General features: G+C 36.0%; 1 protein-coding gene across 4 annotated transcripts in view; it reads left to right on the plus strand.

Moving 5' to 3' along the window:
* Positions 1 to 13,231, plus strand: part of LOC121359861 (mesoderm induction early response protein 3-like) — a 21,969-nt gene extending 8,738 nt beyond the window's left edge. For 3 of the 4 annotated variants that reach the window (XM_041479127.1, XM_041479124.1, XM_041479128.1), the window contains exons 5-13: positions 751 to 871; positions 3,025 to 3,110; positions 3,305 to 3,377; positions 5,539 to 5,690; positions 6,122 to 6,203; positions 9,334 to 9,428; positions 11,437 to 11,564; positions 11,741 to 11,886; positions 11,988 to 13,231. In XM_041479127.1, coding sequence (XP_041335061.1) covers positions 751 to 871; positions 3,025 to 3,110; positions 3,305 to 3,377; positions 5,539 to 5,690; positions 6,122 to 6,203; positions 9,334 to 9,428; positions 11,437 to 11,564; positions 11,741 to 11,886; positions 11,988 to 12,448 — 1,344 coding nt within the window. In that variant the 3' untranslated portion in view covers positions 12,449 to 13,231. The remainder of the gene's footprint in view (positions 1 to 750; positions 872 to 3,024; positions 3,111 to 3,304; positions 3,378 to 5,538; positions 5,691 to 6,121; positions 6,204 to 9,333; positions 9,429 to 11,436; positions 11,565 to 11,740; positions 11,887 to 11,987) is intronic. The other variant, XM_041479126.1, reaches the window with a different exon arrangement.
* The last annotated feature ends 5,716 nt before the right edge of the window (positions 13,232 to 18,947 follow it).

Here is an 18,947-nt window from a genome sequence, read left to right on the forward strand (position 1 = left end):
TTTTTTTTTTTTTTTTTTTTTTTACTTTCCATAAGTATGATGAAATTATAAAATTATAAACTCCACAGAAAGTAGTGTAATGATGGCTCTGCACATCTGATTCTCATTAGGAGTCACCATTGTGTTGAGGCTACAGAAATGTACTTGGCTTCTTGTCTACTGCAGTTCTTTGCTTCCCTAATCACTATAGAGGGGTTCAAGCATGTCTGGTAGTGGAGGAAGTGTGTTCTTGCCCCGTCCCCCATCCCCCCCCCCCCCCCCCCCCCCCCCCACTTTATTATCTTTTGTCAGTTATATGTAATTCCTCTCAGGAAAAATCAGTGTGCCTGGCTTTTGGTTTGGGTTTTTGTTTGTTCACCCATTACACCTCTCCCCCCCCCGAATTTAAGGGGTATCTGGGATGTAAAGAATGACAGAATTTAAAATATTTCCACTCACTTTTTTTATGTTAAAGCACTTGGATGAACATCTGAGATTTGATGCTTGCAGGGGTTACTACTTGTGCATTTATTTTAATAGAAGACAAGGGAAAAATAAACATCCGTGTTCAACTCTGAAATGAATGGTTATATTTGTTTTGAGAATTAGGAGTGGATTAGCTTTTTAATAGTGAACAGTCTGCTAAAATTGGTTATGGTAAAATAATTCATTTTAATAAATGAGACTTACAATTTGCTGAATCTAAATGCTCACCAGTTTATATTTAATAGTCTGACTGAAGTTTTGGGTTTTTGTATTTTAATGATACAGGAGGAAATAGCTAAAGACCTCTTGTCAGGTGATGATGAAGAAACACAGTCCTCTGCTGATGACTTGACACCATCAGTTACTTCACATGAGGCTACTGACTTCTTTCCTCGGCCATTAAGATGTAGGAAACCTAATTTTATAATAGTACTCATAAAGTCTTACCATATATTATAAACAATATAGTTTTCTAGTTTAAAATATCAGAATTGCAGAGTGGGATTGAGAAACAGTGCTTTGCAGGATGTTGTATATGAATATTGTCTTTGGTTGGTATTATTGATTACCTAAAAGACCTATATTTAATATGGTGCTCAAAGCACAAGCACAGTTTTTCTAAAAATACAGTAGCTTTTCATAATTAATAGTTAATGTGTGTCAAGGAACACTCTTGGTAATTTTCTGTGCATTGGTGAATGGCATGAATATGTAACCTGTTCTTTTAAATTAGTGTTTCTCTACTAAAATTTTTGCTGCTACTTTTAAGCCAGTGACTCCTCTGTTCAGCCTATGGATGTGAACTGGTGTCTTTGTGATTATTTCCCTTCACATATTCAATGGTTTTCCATAGGAGTTCATGAGCCAGTGTTTTTATATGGGATGGGGCCTATGAACCCATGACCACCAAAATTTCACTACCCATGGAACTATTATGGGAAAGATCCAAGAACCATTGGTTCAGTTATCCAACCTTGACAAGATATTCCTCATTGCTCCAACTCTAGTACATCAGTGAACAAGTGAACTGCAATAGACAATGTGGAGGATTTTTATCACAATTTTAATTTGGCAAGTATTTTGACCTTTTCCTGGGGAACTTCATCCCTCTAGAGAAAGGGGATGATAAAGGGCACATGCTGTCTCAATCATCAGCAATTGTAGCCCTTTGCATGCTGCCGATTGTGTAATGTAAGGCATTTTTGAGAGAGATCCGAAAATCTTTTAAAAAGGGCATTATAATTTTTTAAGCAAACCCCAGTCTTGCTGGCACTTAAACATTGCTTGTGAACTGTTAATGAATATGACACTGAAAGTGTGGCAACTTTATGGAAAGAATTATTAGCCCCTTTATCTTACTCAGGATTAAGAAACAGTCATCTTTGCTTTCAGCTATTGTGGTTTTTCTATCAGAATGTTGCTCTTTCTCTATTAGAACTTTTGGTCATTTTAACATCAAATATCCACCATGTCAGGGAGGGATATGTTAGTTTTCTGTGCTGTTGACAGTTCCATCTTTTTTTTTTTTCTCATCCCTGTCCATTTCTCTTAAAATAACATTCAATTTTAAGATAAACGCAGGCCATTTTGTTAAATTTGGATTCATTGGAAAAAGTAATTGCATATTATTATCCAGGCATATTGCTGTTTCACGCATTCGTGTTAGCTTCTTGCCTCTTTCTAACAGCAAAAAGAGATAGACTGGTGATTCTAGTAATGACTACAGAAGAGGAGCCTCAGTCTATCCATCGTCTTGGATATTGTCATTGATGTTGACGATTATATTTAGTTGTGATGAAGCTAAAATTGAAACCCTATTTATGAACGTGTTATTACTGAAAGTTGAGAATATGAAATAGCTCTTATCAGAACTATAGATTCCATTCTGCTGGGGATAAAATAAAAAAATAGAATTACTTCAGAACCCAGAATCACAGAGTTCCAAATTCTAAAATATGAGTTATTCTGTGGAGTACTGTATTTGAATTACTTGGAGTGCTCTGCTGTATTTCTTCCTAAGGAAAAAAAATATTTAAGAGGAGTAAGCAGTCTTTTGTTATCTTTTGCTTATTCTGTTTTCTGTATATCTACTATATCTTTAGTCCTTGCTGAGGTAGCCTTGTATAAAGGAATGTTTTGAATGTCAATTAAAACTTCAGATGAAAGGCTTCAGTAGGTAATAAAGATTTACATTCAACTTTTTTTGTGATTAACCCATGGCTAAGTCATAGCCCTGGAAGTTTTCTGTTTTTCTCATACCTTTTCTATAAGGTGTAGGCATTTATTGAAGAAAATCAATGAAGAAAAATGATCTAATTTCCTTTTGACTGTTAGAAATATTGTCTTAGTTGCAATAATGGTAAATGTTTCAGTTCTGCAATATGCAAGCACCAATGCTTTCTGACTTCATTCTAGTTTGATAGACATGTAGATCAACAGACTGGTGATGAGTGTCTTCCAGAATAAAAGCAGGGCTCCTTTCAAAAGTAAAGAATATCTTGTAGTTCTGTTTGAACTGAAAATTCTTCCTAGCTAAAACTAACTTATTTGTGTCTGAAGCAAACACTACGTGTGATGGAGATAAGGAATCGGATGGTGAAGACATAGAGGCAGACAATGGTAATTCATCTGAAGATTTGAGAAAGGTAATAACTATATCTTAAGAAAAAGAAAAAGTTAAGAAAACTTTTACTATTTTAAAAATGCATTAACATTTATAGTACATATCTAAAATAGTACCTTAATTTTGAAATTATCTGCAAAATCCCATGTTAATGGACTTTGTAATGCTTCCATGCGCAGAATATTAATACCCTTATGATTTTTGTTTCATCTTCAGGAAATAAAAGTTGGTTCACAGTATCAGGCTGAAATTCCACCTTACCTTGGCAGATACAGTAATAATGAAAAGGGTAAGTTATTCTGTTTTAGTTCTTATATTTATACATAGCAGCTGATGGAAAAATGTTATTTAAATTTATAAGATAAATTCAATGACTTAGTTAAAAAAACCAAACCAACCAAAAAACCCCATGTCAACTGAAGTAATACAACCACATAATTATATCTTAAAAGTGTGATTCTACAACTTTGAGAGGATATTTTAGAGAAGACATAGGAGGGTGGGTTACAGTGTTAATTCTGAAGTATCTAGCAATATTAGGAGGCAAGAAACTGGGTCAAGAAGTAAGTATTTTCATCAGGATATCATAACTGAGCTATGAACGTGTAAGTTTGCATTGAAGAACGTCAGTATTTGTCTTTGCTTCTTTTTTAGCAAGCATGACAGTGTGGGTTACAAAATGGTTGTGAAAAACAAAGCAATGAACTATTTGAATTTTCCATAGCATGAGTAGAAGATGTAGGTCTCAATATACCTTGTCTTTAAAAAAAAAAAAAGATGTTTTAGGTATGATGTTATTGCTGTGTAAATTTAGGTTAAAAACTGAAATTATGCCAGAGTAGAAGAAATAACTTTATTTAATAGAGTTTTATATGGTACCTTTAGAAACCTTCACTGGCTGGAAGCATTAGCAAATTAACATCTCTTGTGTTGCTTAAGAGATCTATGGAAGTTTTCTATTTTCTATGATTTGAGCATGATGCTTACTGGTTGTAAGAAACAGAAGAGTGAAAACCAGTTTTATATGAATAGTCCTTTTACTATTTACACATCTTGACTTCTCCTTGGTCAAGAACTAGAGAAGGGCCAATAACCAGAGGATGATCAGGAAGGCATTAATCTGACAACTTTCACTGGAACAAGCTGGTGCAAGAGAGAACCAGAGAGAGTATTGTTCACTGGCATAGTCAGGAGCAAAGAGGTCTCCCAGGGTCTCCCAGATGGCAGAGCCCGAGGAGTTCCTCTTGAAAACATCAGGTATGGATTCCAGCAAAAAGTGTTGGGTTGTTTTGGTTGATAATGGAGATTGAAGCTGAGCTCAGCAATGCTTGGAGAGGGTGGAAGATTTTGTAGAAGCCTCTTTTGTACTTCCTGAAGAGCTTGTGATGGCAAAGAGGGGCTTATATTTCTGCTGTGAAGTCCCAGGTACTGAAATTGTGCTAGAAAGCAGTTCTGCTCTTCTATAAACCTTACACTTGTAACATGTCTGTCTGTCTGAAAGCTTTCAGTGTTCTTAAGTCATAACAGAACTTTAGGAGGAGATGCGATTTTATTCTTCATCTTAGCTTAATGTTCTTTCCTGCAGTTATATGAGAGATTTGAGAATCTTCTTCATCTCTTCTAGTGGAACTGCCATTATACTTGAGTGTGTTCAAATTTAATAACTCTAATTTATATTGCCAAGAGAGTACATAAAGCATTATGTGTAAACACATCTATTGATCAGAGTAAAGGATTTAGTTTAATCTAGAGTTTAAATGTGTGCATAGACAAGGGTTCAGGCCAACTCTTGAATATTTCCAATATATTTCAAATAAGCTACTTAAGAGGTGCATACATGATTTTAGTATACTATGAAGGAGGACTATACATCCTGATTGCTTGTAAAATAGTTGATAACAACATTCAGTTGTTAGTGGATGCTAAAAGAAATTACCACATTTAGACCTAGATTTCCATTCTGCTAAGTAAGTTTTAGCAAATTTTAGTTGAAAATGACCAGTTAGCTGCCACCTCTTTTTTTTTATTTTATTTTATATGCAGTATTTGAAATATTGAAGTACACTTTTTATTGTAAACTATAGCTTATTTGTTGTAAACATCTGAATAAAACATAGTGGTTTTGCTAGGTTTTTTTTTATATTAAGATTAATACATATGCATAATTTGACTTGAATCATCTACCTGTCAACAACCTGCTCCTCTGTAGAGATTGTGTCTCAAGAGCCAGCCCCTTATCTCATCCTCATGGAACCTAAATCTCTTCACCATACCACACTGCAGTCTCTCTCTAAACTAAGGCTTTTTGGGGAAAAAATGAGCTGCAATTTGGAAGTGGCATGACAGTGCTTGATTTTATTACTTCTGTATTCCTATTCTTTGTGAAATAGCTTTTTATGTTCTAGCCTTAAAAGTGTCACACTTGCCATAAATTAATTCTGTTTTAACAGCCTATGAAAATGAAGACCATTTACTTTGGAAACCTGATGTGATCTCAGAAAGTAAAGTTAAAGAATACCTTTTTGAAACCTCCTTAAGAGCAGGAAATGAAAATATGATTGACAGAATTCCTGAAGGACTACATACACGTGACAATGAACAAGTATATTTTATATCCTGTTCCATTTGTGGCACACTGCTTTGTAATTAATGTGTTCTCTTTCTCTGCCTTGTATTATAAAGGCAGCAATATTTTTTTTTAATTGGATGTTACTGGGGTCAGGATCTTAGTTGTAATTTTAAACACATGCTTAAAATTGAGTATTTGAATGTTGGCAGTGTGATCTATGATGTTTCAAATTGGCATGATGTTGACAAATCCAGCATTATTGCATATAATGTTTTACATTTGCTTAATTAAACCTTGCCTTAATATTTGGATGGTTTTGCCTTTGATTATTTTAACATTTTCATCCTGTATAAAGATATAACCTCTTTTTACATTAGATATGTTCACTGAAAAGCTTGTTTCAGAAATTTATATAGGATATTTGGAAACTTTAACTCTTTCTAAAGACTACTTCTATTTTATAGGCACTATATGAACTTCTCAAAAGTAGCCATAATGTTAAAGAAGCAACTGAGAGATACTGCTCAAATGGAAAGGCATCTCAGGGTAAGAGAGAGTATCTGCTTTTTAAGAAATATGTCTTTGGAAGGGGTAGAAAACACATGAGTAAGATTCAGATTAATAAGCACATCCCTTTCCATGATGTCTTTAGCACAGATTACTCATAGAATCATAGAATATGCTGAATTGGAAGAGACCCACAAGGATCATCAAAGTCCAACTCCTGGCCCTGCACAGGACACCCTAAAAATCCAACCAAACGCTCCTTGAGTTCTGGCAGCCTTGGGGCCATGAGCATTCCCTCGGGAGCCTTTTCCAGGGCATGACCACCCTCTGGGTGAAGAACCTTTTCCTAATATCCAGCCCAAACCTCCCCTGATACAACTTCAGACCATTCCCTTGGGTTCTGTCACTGATCACCAGAAAAGAGATGAGTACCTCCCCCTCCTCTTCCCCTCACAAAGAAGTTGTAGACTGCAATGAGGTCTGACCTCAGTCTCCTCTTCTCCAGGCTGAACAAGCCAAGTGACCTCAGCTGCTCCTCATACGGCTTCCCTCAAGGCCCTTCACCATCTTTGTTGCCCACCTTTGGGCACTCTATTAGCTTTATATCTTTTTTATATTGTGGTGCCCAAAACTGCTCCCAGGACTCGAGGTGAGGCCATCCCAGTGCAGAGCAGATTGGGACAATCACCTCCCTTTGACTGGCTGGCAATGCTGTGCTTGATGCACTCCAGGACACAGTTGGTCCTTCTGGCTGCCAGGGTACTGCTGACTCATATTCAACTTGCCATTAACCAGGACACTCAGGTCCCCTTCTGCAGCACTGCTTTCCAGCATCTCGTTCCCCAGTCTGTCCGTACATCCAGGGTTGCCCCATCCCAGGTGCACATTCCAGGGCTTGCCCTTGTTGAACTTGATATGGTTGGTGATTGCCCAGTCCTATAATTGGTCAAGGTCTCTCTGCAGGGCCTCTCTGCCCTCAAGGGAGTCAACAGCACCTCACAGTTTTGTATCATCTGCAAACTTACTTAGCATCCCTTCCAGTCCTGTGTCCAAGTCATTAATGAAGGTGTTGAAGAGCACAGGGCCTAAGATGGAGCCCTGTGGAACCCCACTAATGGCGGGTGGCCAGTCTGATTTCACCCCATTGACTATAACCCTTTGATCCCAACCCATGAGCCAGTTGCTCACCCATGATGTGTTTATCCAGCTGTAGGCTGGACATTTTGTTCAGAAGGATCTTGGGAGAGAGTATCAGAAGCTTTATGGAATCAAAAAAAATTATATCAATTGGCTTCCTTTGATCAACTAGGTGGGTAACCTTGTCATAAAAGGAAATCAGGTTTGATAAGCAGGACTTTCCTCTCTTGAAGCTGTGCTGGCCATGATGGCTGTGATCGATGACTGCATTGTCCTTCAGATATTTTTCAATAATTCCCATTAGGTATATAATTCAGATTAGGTATAATCTGACTGTTGGCCAGATTTCTGCTAGAGAAGTTTGTAATTTGTATAAAGGTTGCAGGATCAAATTTTACACATTTTCTTTCCTTCTTTTATCCATTTTTTTTTTCTATTTTAAGAATGATACAGACTGAGGAGAAGGGGGAGAGTTGTAATTTTGCTCCCATAAGGCAGTTCTCCCACACATTACAGTACCTTTTTGAGATAATGATCAATTATAAACTAATCACATTTATATGAGAATCAGAACATAGCTGATAATATGAGTGAGCCCCACTCTTCATCACTGTGCTAACATTGTGCTGTGTCAACCCTAAACTTGGTTCTACTGTATAATTCTCTAGGTCTATGGTAGAGTGTGGAGAGTTTTGCTTGAGTTTACAGTGGAAAATAATTTTGTTTGTCCCTAACTTTATTATTCCCCTAAATAAAAATCAGTGTATAATTTAGCAAAGAGTTCTTTGTCTTGTAGTTTGACACATGTTCCATAAAGCAGAAATGGCCTATGAGCCCTGGTATAAGTTTATATTCTGGCAGATATTCCTTACTCAGACCTGGATCCAAGCGGGAATTGAATGTTTCTGAGTTAGGTACTCTGAAAGCTTAAGTATCTAAGATAAAAGTGAAGGGAACAATAAGGAATATAGAGCAGTGTTTCAGAAAGCTCTTTTATGAGAGATTGTGTGTTAGAGACCCAAATTCTGTCTTAAGGACTAGTGCTCATCCTCTCCCAAGCCTCAAGTCAGATGGGGTTTCTGTCCTCATTAAAAATGGTAGAGGATGATAATACTGTTGATGCCTGTCTCTTAGAATAATCATTGTGCAATGATCTATACCCACTGAAGTTCACTGCTATTCTCAATATGCATTGAAAATCGACATCTCCCAAGATAATTTCATAACAGTGAGACTTTACATGTGGATCTCCTCTTTGAAGCTTGAGAATTCTGTAGTAAGGAGTACAAAATTAATGGACTTGTAGTGGAATGATTATCACTTTCATCTGAAAGCAGCAAGGTCTTTGTTCCAGTGTCTGCTTCCAGAAATGCTTTGGAATGTGATTGTTGGTTGCTTTTGTTCTCCACCCTCATTGGCTTTAAATGACAACTGAACAGATCACTACTATGAATGTAAGATGCCTGAAATATCCCTCCTTTATTATATATAGACACAAAGCCATAATCAAGATAGGGAAGCAACAATACTTGAGACAAAACTGACCTACTCAAATAGTTTGAGCTACTTTGTTTTAAAGCTTTTATTCCTTTGTAGTGTTTTTTGTTTTGTTTAATTTGTAAAACTAAAATTCACTTCTGTCTTTAAAAAATCAGAGGTTGTTCCTTCACTCTTTTGTTCCAACAGTCACTGTTTGTATCTGATGCAAGAAGGAATATTCAGAAAAATAATAATGTTAACAAATCTTGGGGTTTTTTTTATGACAAAATTCTTAAGAAATAATAAATAAAGTCTCTTGAATGTCCTTTGCCCTCCAGGGTGAAATACTTCAGTAATCAGACTCTTTTATGAGTCTTTATAAGCAGGAATACTATATTTCAGGTAGGATATCTTTACATTAGAGGAAAGAATATGGGTCAAAATAACTGAACTGTTGCATTTTTTTTAGAGTGTGTTTGGATGTTCAGGCATTAGCAACACAAAGATTAGTGAGTGAAAATAAGTTTATCATGCTACTTTTGCAATTGTCTAGAAGAGATGACAGCATGGACAGAAGAAGAATGCAGAAGCTTTGAACATGCACTTTTGATTTATGGGAAAGACTTTCATCTCATACAGAAAAACAAGGTTAGTATTTTACAGTTAAATGGAAGATTTTGTAGATTATATGATGCTGAATGTTTGTAAAAGCAATGCTTTTTCAGAAGCTATGCAAAAGAGTGAAATAAGAGCCAACATATTAAAACCAGCTTGATGTTTCCATGCTAATTTTGCCTCTGATGCCATTGAAAAGCTAGGTGTTGCAACATGAGTCAGTATATTATCTATGAAATCAACTCATGTTGATATTGCTTCCATATATGCATTTATGTTAAAATTTAGATTAAATGTCTGCCTCTCCTAGAGGTGTGTGATGTTCATACCATGTCTGTGGGAGGGGAAAATACATCTTTAATTATTTTTGTCACTCAGAAGGTGTAATTCTACAGAAACAGGCTTAGCTCTTTGTGTTTTCAGAAAGTTTAGTCATCCATCAGTACTCTGGTTTCTGACCAACAAAGGAGTTCTAATCTTGATCTGAATTGCTTCTGATTAACTCCTCTGTGCCTGAAGATTAGAAATTGGGCTTTTTTTTAAATTAAGTAAATGTATCATTTGGTACAGTTACCAGTATGTGTGTTTCCAAATTTTCTGTACATGTCCTGTATGTTTTGATACCACCTTGAGGTTTCATACTGGTTGTGACTGGGATAGAGTTAATTTTCTTAATAGTAGCTAGTATGGGCTATGCTTTGGACTTGTGCTGGAAACAGTGTTGATAAGACACTAATGTTTTAGTTATTGCTGAACAGAGCTTATGTAGAGTCTAAGCCATTTCTCCTCAGACTATCCTGCCAGTGAGGAGGCTGGGGGTGCACAAGGAGTTGGGAGGGGACACAGCTGGGACAGCTGACCCCAACTAACAGGGGGGTGTTCCAGACCATATGACATCCTGCTCAGTAATAAAACTGGGGGGTGAAGGTTGGTGGGTGGGGGCTGCTGTGGATTGAGAACTGGCTGGGCATCAATTGGTTGATGGTGAGCCATTGGGTTTTTATGCATTGCTTGTTTTTCTTGGGTTTTATTTTCGTCTTTTTTAGCAATTTTTTTTTTTTTAATTAGTAAACTGTCTTTATCTTAACCCATGAGTTTTCTCACTTTTGTCCTTCTAATTCTTCCCCCCGATCCCACTGGATGGGGGAAGTGAGCAAGCAGCTCTGCGGTGCTTAGTTGCTGGTGGGGGTTAAACCACAACAAGTCTTTTCTTTAGGAGACTGGTGCTTTTGTTGTATTTCAGGTAAACATTATAGGGTTGTAGTTGCTGTTCAACAACAGTCAGTTAATCCTGTTCAACACTTGGCTTAACCTGTCCAATGCTAAATATCTTGGTGGTTCAATTTTTAAATGGACCTTACCCATAAACAGAAATTCACCAGCGATACAAATAAATAATTTTAATTTTTTTTCCCAAAGTGCAACAAAGCATATGAGTTGGTCTGTCACTATGGACCAGAATTTTCCAAGTACCCAATGTCTTTTCTGCTTCACTTCTCTTGGGTCATTCAGTTGCTCAGTGTTTTACTTCTTAACAGAGTCTGTCCCATAGTTTAAAAAATTGCTATGTAAGTTATGAATTTAAATGCTTCAGATGTAGATACAGTTTCAGTCTAGTTTAAAAAACCAAACCTAAACAACAATAATGCATACAATAGAACAGATGTAGTAATTATTTAGAATAGAATATACTGTTTCAGTTGGATGGGACCTACAACGATCATCTAGTCCAACTGCTTGACCACTTCATGGCTTGCCAAAAGTTCCAGCGTGTTTCTAAGGGCATTGTCCAAATGCCTCTTAAACAATGACATGCTGAGGCATCGACCACCTCTCTAGGAAGCCCATTCCAGTGTTTGACCACCCTCTCGGTAAAGAAGTTTAAAACTCTAGATCTCTTTTTCAGGTCTTCTGATTTAATTTGTTTGTTACAGATACTAGAACAGTAAAAGGGACAATATTGCAGGAATATGGGGACTGGGGAGATGACAAAATATAATGCTTTGAATTTATCTTGTCAATTCTTCTTGCCTTCTTTTAGGTAAGAACCAGAACAGTTGCTGAGTGTGTGGCTTTCTACTACATGTGGAAAAAATCAGAACGTTATGATTACTTTGCTCAGCAAACAAGATTTGGAAAGAAGAGGTATAACCATCATCCTGGAGTTACGTAAGTAAAATGTCCCTGGAATACGTTTTCTGTTGCAAATTGTAAAAGATAAGTTTTTCTTCCCATCATTGCAGTGTAAAGCTGCAGTGGCTATGGCAACTGAGAATAAATCCATCATCATTTTTAGGCCTTGTTTTCCTGTTAAATAACCTATTATGAATGTCATATTCTTAAAGGGACTACATGGATCGTTTGGTAGATGAAGCAGAAGCTCTTGGTGGAGCAGTACATTCTTCAGCCTTAACATCTAATACTCGAACAGAAAGCATTCCTGATCAACAGCTAAGCCTTCTGAACTCTATCACTGCCAATGAGTTGACAGGTAAATCACGGGAAAAAAAAACCAAAGAAAACCCACAAACTTTTTGTTGTAACTATATAAACAACTATTTCATTTACGTTTTATGTTCATCTGTTTTCCAGCACTGACAAACACTGTAGCTACAGTCTGTCACACTTCGGCTGTGAACTGCCTGGATGATGCCTTCCCTCCTATGGACAGCTTACCCCGAGCACCAGTAGTTAATCATGTGCCTGTTGGAACAGAAGAATTGCTTAACTTGCCTAGCAATGGTGAAAGTGATTGTTTTAATTTATTTGAGACTGGCTTTTATCATTCAGAGCTAAACCAAATGAACATGTGCAGTGAGGAAGCAGAGAGACCTGCGAAGAGACTGAAAATGGGGATTGCTGTCCCAGAATCTTTCATGAATGATGTCTCTGTAAATAACCTTGGTGTGGACTTTGAGAACCACACACACCATATTGCCAGTGCCAAAATGGCTGTTTCAGTGGCTGACTTCAGCAGTCTATCTGCAAATGAGACAAATGGTTTTATAAATACCCATACTCTTCACCAACATACTGCCCTTCACTCAGAATGACTGTGGAAAACTAAAGAGTGGGTACTTTATGCAGTAGTAGTAAACTTGATGGGAACTATCAGGTTTGCTTAATCTTTCACTGGAAGTTTGAACTTTGACATCAGTGATGTCTTTTTATGTATAGAACTATATCTTGATTTACCAAGAGTAATTTCTTTTTTCAGTCCATAAATGTGGAAATGTTTGGCAGAGTTTGGAACTAAGAGAACTCTGTGGTGCAGCTTTAGGCTCTGCTTCAAATTTATTTTAAAGCCTGTAGAGAGAGGCCACCATTTCAAAACCAGCACGGAAGTTCTGAACTGATTGGAGTGGCTTTTTAGTCAAAGTTACTTTTGCCATAATGGATGCAGTGTAATAACAGTGTTTACAGGTACCATTCCTGATCCCTGCTCAATGTAGCATTTTAATTTTTTTTTTTCTTATAAAGGCAGGGATGGATTTCTTTAACTTAAACTGCACAAACATAAAAGGATGTTTTTTAAATGGAACCTTCTCTCATGTGATACTAAATTAGAGCACTTCAGTTTAACAAAAACCAGCAATTTCATCTTGGTGGAAGCTAGCACAAGAGACATAACATGAATAAATTATGAAGACCTACACTTGGAGGCTGTTGCAAAATTATAGGCCATGACTACCTTACACAGAAGTAATTATGCTGCCAGAGGTATCTGTGTACTTTAAACTTACTGGCTTAAACAGATATATTTTAGGCTATTGTATTCAGATGAGTTTTGTCCACAACTTTGAAGATTAATGCACCTGTGTAACTTAACTTTCCTAAGACAGGACTACATATTTCGATGTCAGACGACACCTTAGGATTTACCACTAAACAGACTGCATTTTGGAAGACAAATTGTTTGGAGCACTGCAGTTCAATGTGTTACAGTTTTGTGGGGCTATCTAGTTGATATAGAAGTAGTAGAACCTTGAAGTATGTATTTGAAAGTTTTTCTTCAGTGTGGATTGCATTTGTTTAGCAAGTCATTAGCTCAAAAATAGCACTTCACTACTTTTAGTCAAATAGAAAAGGATGAGTAAAAATGTCTCCCATAAAAGCAACTATTTAAATTCAATACATTTTTATTTTGACCATTGAGTGCAATTTAGCCATTCGTTAAGTTTTCTTTAAAATGTTAGCTCTAATTCTTGTGGGAGAACATCAGTAGGATTACCCCTTTCCCTCCATACTTTTTCTTTGCATTGTTCATATTACAAATTTAATTGCTACAAACTTGTTTTGATTATTAAAGTGATTAGGCTTGCATTGTTGATATTTGTACTAGTTGCTTCAAGGTTATGCTGAGTAATTAGAAAGTAGAGACCTTAATATTACTTTCCCTTCTCCCATAAATAAATGCTTACTGTGAATTGCATTGACATCCTGAGTTATGGATGCAGTGTATGGAGTTTTCTTTACAACACTGCAATGAAGAGTAAAGCATTTATGCAATAGCAGATTTAGCATATTAAAACAAATTGGTTTATCACAGTGGACAAAAGTAAAGATAATTTCATAATCAGTTCTTAACTTATGCATCTGAAATATGGAATTCTAGTAAGTACACAATAAACAATGGATAGCCTTGGCTCTGTGTTGTATTCTTACATTTTTAGCCAAGTTGTCAGCTTCTTGCTGCTGTGTTTTGTGCTGAACTGTGTACCTTGTTTCTTTTCTTTATGAATCAACATATTTTATGTAATTTTGTAAAATACTGGTCATAATCCTTCATTGTTATACATTCAGGTCTATGGGTTTACAGTGAATGGCTGGTCTGTATAAAAATCATTATACAAAGATGACTGAATGCTTATAACAGTTGCATTTAAATGAACATGCCCATTCTCATTAGCTGATGCAGTAATATATTCAATTTATCTATGCATTGCTGGGCTCTTAATGTAGACAGATACTTGTCTAAGGCTTGGGTTGTCAGCAAGTTGAATGGACACTTTAGTTATTTAATAAAGACTTGCTGATGTATAAAGCTACAGTCTGCACACCTTAGGATTTACCACTAAACAGACTGCATTTTGGAAGACAAATTGTTTGGAGCACTGCAGTTCAATGTGTTACAGTTTTGTGGGGCTATCTAGTTGATATAGAAGTAGTAGAACCTTGAAGTATGTATTTGAAAGTTTTTCTTCAGTGTGGATTGCATTTGTTTAGCAAGTCATTAGCTCAAAAATAGCACTTCACTACTTTTAGTCAAATAGAAAAGGATGAGTAAAAATGTCTCCCATAAAAGCAACTATTTAAATTCAATACATTTTTATTTTGACCATTGAGTGCAATTTAGCCATTCGTTAAGTTTTCTTTAAAATGTTAGCTCTAATTCTTGTGGGAGAACATCAGTAGGATTACCCCTTTCCCTCCATACTTTTTCTTTGCATTGTTCATATTACAAATTTAATTGCTACAAACTTGTTTTGATTATTAAAGTGATTAGGCTTGCATTGTTGATATTTGTACTAGTTGCTTCAAGGTTATGCTGAGTAATTAGAAAGTAGAGACCTTAATATTTGAAAGGGAAGAGGGTATTTATTATGCTTACTGTGAATTGCATTGACATCCTGAGTTATGGATGCAGTGTATGGAGTTTTCTTTACAACACTGCAATGAAGAGTAAAGCATTTATGCAATAGCAGATTTAGCATATTAAAACAAATTGGTTTATCACAGTGGACAAAAGTAAAGATAATTTCATAATCAGTTCTTAACTTATGCATCTGAAATATGGAATTCTAGTAAGTACACAATAAACAATGGATAGCCTTGGCTCTGTGTTGTATTCTTACATTTTTAGCCAAGTTGTCAGCTTCTTGCTGCTGTGTTTTGTGCTGAACTGTGTACCTTGTTTCTTTTCTTTATGAATCAACATATTTTATGTAATTTTGTAAAATACTGGTCATAATCCTTCATTGTTATACATTCAGGTCTATGGGTTTACAGTGAATGGCTGGTCTGTATAAAAATCATTATACAAAGATGACTGAATGCTTATAACAGTTGCATTTAAATGAACATGCCCATTCTCATTAGCTGATGCAGTAATATATTCAATTTATCTATGCATTGCTGGGCTCTTAATGTAGACAGATACTTGTCTAAGGCTTGGGTTGTCAGCAAGTTGAATGGACACTTTAGTTATTTAATAAAGACTTTTGACCAAAATTCAGAAAATTATGGGAGAAAAATTAATTTCAGCTAGTCTAATAGATTTTTAAATGCTGATCTTATTTAGCTTGTTGGCTAGCTAGCTGTTATTGTTTACTTTTAATTCCTTGTTAAAATGAGGCAATAATTCGCAAGATTTTGTAAATATTTAATTATTCATATCTTTTTAGATATCTATTTCAATATTTTCTGACTACTTGGTCTATGGGTTTACAGTGAATGGCTGGTCTGTATAAAAATCATTATACAAAGATGACTGAATGCTTATAACAGTTGCATTTAAATGAACATGCCCATTCTCATTAGCTGATGCAGTAATATATTCAATTTATCTATGCATTGCTGGGCTCTTAATGTAGACAGATACTTGTCTAAGGCTTGGGTTGTCAGCAAGTTGAATGGACACTTTAGTTATTTAATAAAGACTTTTGACCAAAATTCAGAAAATTATGGGAGAAAAATTAATTTCAGCTAGTCTAATAGATTTTTAAATGCTGATCTTATTTAGCTTGTTGGCTAGCTAGCTGTTATTGTTTACTTTTAATTCCTTGTTAAAATGAGGCAATAATTCGCAAGATTTTGTAAATATTTAATTATTCATATCTTTTTAGATATCTATTTCAATATTTTCTGACTACTTGTGTGTATAGTAACATTTTTGTGCATGCTTGATGTGACATTGATAAATTTGTACCATGATAACTTTATCCATGTAAAATAGCTATTTATTGAATTTTTCATTTAGAAGCTGGACTTAATTATTTTTCTCTCAGTTGAAACATTTAAAATGGAGAACTTGTTACTGTTTATTAAAAGAATTGTCTTTTGAAAGTCAGCATGAAAACAACTGAATTGCAACCATATGAAGAAATTATATTACCTTGATTCTTTGATGGTGAAGCACAATTCTTATAACAAACTGTGATGAATTCTTTGTCCTCTGCTATACTTGTTTTTCATGCAAACAAACCAAAAATCCATAACGGGAAATTGCAGTGTTGGTAAATGTATCCTTTTAATGTACAGGGAATCTGAAGGGGGTAGCTGATTCATTTAGAAGTGTAACTTGGTGCTGTGATTATAGCAATACTTTTACTTTGGTTACTCATATGTCATCTTCTCATGTTAGGTTTTTAAAGGTTTAGTTTTCCTCTTGCCATGGTCAAAGTACTAAATTGTGTACTATTAGGTCAATGAATTGTGTAATTGTTTCCTGGTTTTAAGTTTTAAAACTGAGGATCAAAAATGTATGAAAACTTCAGATCAAGTAGAACATAATGATAGTACTTAATTTAACCAAAGTCTTTAGGTAAGTATTTCAACTTTGAATGTAAACTAATGTATAAACTGACCAACAGGGACACTATTTGCCCAGCACTACAAGCACATTGTCTACAGATGGGGAAGCTAAATACAGTAATTTATAAAATAATGACAAGGTTACTATTTTTTTATTCCTATTTTTCATTGGAAGAAGGAAAATGCTATCAATTGTAAAATACAGAAGGTATGGTTATAGTCCTCTTAATAAAACAGATTCCAGTTATTCGAAGTACCTTGTGCATAACAACAAATTTCGTGACAATCGGGACATGAATTTAATATCAGATGTTCAAGAGGAAGTCGCTATTGTTGCATTGGTTTTAATATTTGTACATAAACACTGATTTTTATTTTTTTTAACATTATTTTCTATTTGTTGTACTTTAATACCTGGTGTACAATTCCAGAAATAAATGTCTGGGAACTTTTCTTTATTTGTGATGCAGATATATGAAAAGCTTGGTTAGCTACTTTCTTTTCAGAAATACACAGCAATACCTCTGAACACATTTTAAGATACTCTGGGTCCTCCTGAAGTGCACACTACCACTCTATAAGCAGTTGGGAGAAGTCTCACATACATTAATTACCCTTTGCTCTTGCAGGGGACTTCAACTTACCAGATGTCTGCTGAAAATACAATGCAGGGGAGAGGAAACAGTGTAGGAGGTGGTGTGGTGTGGTTTAACCCCAGCCGACAACTACGTACATGCAGGAATAATCCAGACTGTATTCCCCAGCATGTTTTTAATGTGCACTACAGGAACTTTATCCCCTTCCACAGTACATAAAAGTTTTGATTGGGCAGGGCCAGTCCAATTGGCAGATCCTCTGGTGTTGACTAACCAGATGCCTTTTGTTAAATGTGTATTCCAATGTTTGAAGGTCCCACCAGCCATTGCTCTCAGTGTCATCTTTAACAGTCCATTATATTTTTCAACGTTTTTAGAGGCTGGTGCATGATAGGGAATGTGATACACCCACTCAGTGCTATGTTCTTTGGCCCAAATGTCTATGAGGTTTTTTCAGAAATTAGTCTTGTTATCTGACTCAGTTCCTTCTGGTGTGGCATTTTGCCATAAGACTTGCTTTTCAAGGCCCAGGACAGTATTCGGGGCAGTGCCATAGGGCACAAGATATATTTCTAGCCATCCTGTGGTTACTTCCAGCATTGTAAACACATGGCACTTGCTGTCATGGCTTTGGGGGAGTGTGATACAGTCAATCTGCCAGGCCTCTCTATGTCGCTATAGAGCGTGACACGGCACAAAGCACCCAGACTCCATCAGAAGGGTGTCTGAGAGAGATTTATTACAGCAACATGTTGCTTTTATAGTTTTTCAAGATATTTACATTTACCTAACAGAAACATACATTGCCCATTTGTTTCTTTTTTATTACTAAGTTCCCAATAGGTAACCAGGGAGCCACGTCGTTCTGTGGCATGAACATACTTTAAACAGCCAAATTCAGACATTTTTGTAACATCTGTGCCATTCTTGCAAAGGGAGTAAGCCTCTAGGATTAGTACCGTAATACTGTGAAACATGAGACATATGACAATCAAGACAAGAAGAAATAATTGACTGCTTTGGTATGTGATAATTTAAATCGCTGCCGTAGTGCCTGAGCAGCCTGATGAAAAAATTGGTGAGATAAAACAGCTTGCTGTAACACATTAGGCACCGTTTTTACTGCTGAGGCAGCCACAAAGGAATCCACATAGGCATCACCTTCAACAAAGAATCCAGGTAGCAATGTATGGCTATGAATGTGCATAATAAAATAAGAATGCTTTCAATTACGAATAACAGTCCACAATTTCCACAACATAACAAATAATGGTTTCTCCTTTACATTATACAACACAGCTTGATCCAACTGTTTCACTAAATTAGCAACATAAACAGAATCAGTAACTTTATTTACGGAACTAGGAAATAAAGGCCAAAAGTAGGGCACAAAGTTTAATTGAGGACACCCTTGTTGAACCAT

This window comes from Pyrgilauda ruficollis, unplaced genomic scaffold (assembly GCF_017590135.1).
Source record: "Pyrgilauda ruficollis isolate IOZ18807 unplaced genomic scaffold, ASM1759013v1 scaffold470, whole genome shotgun sequence".
Taxonomy (NCBI): Eukaryota; Metazoa; Chordata; class Aves; order Passeriformes; family Passeridae; genus Pyrgilauda; species Pyrgilauda ruficollis.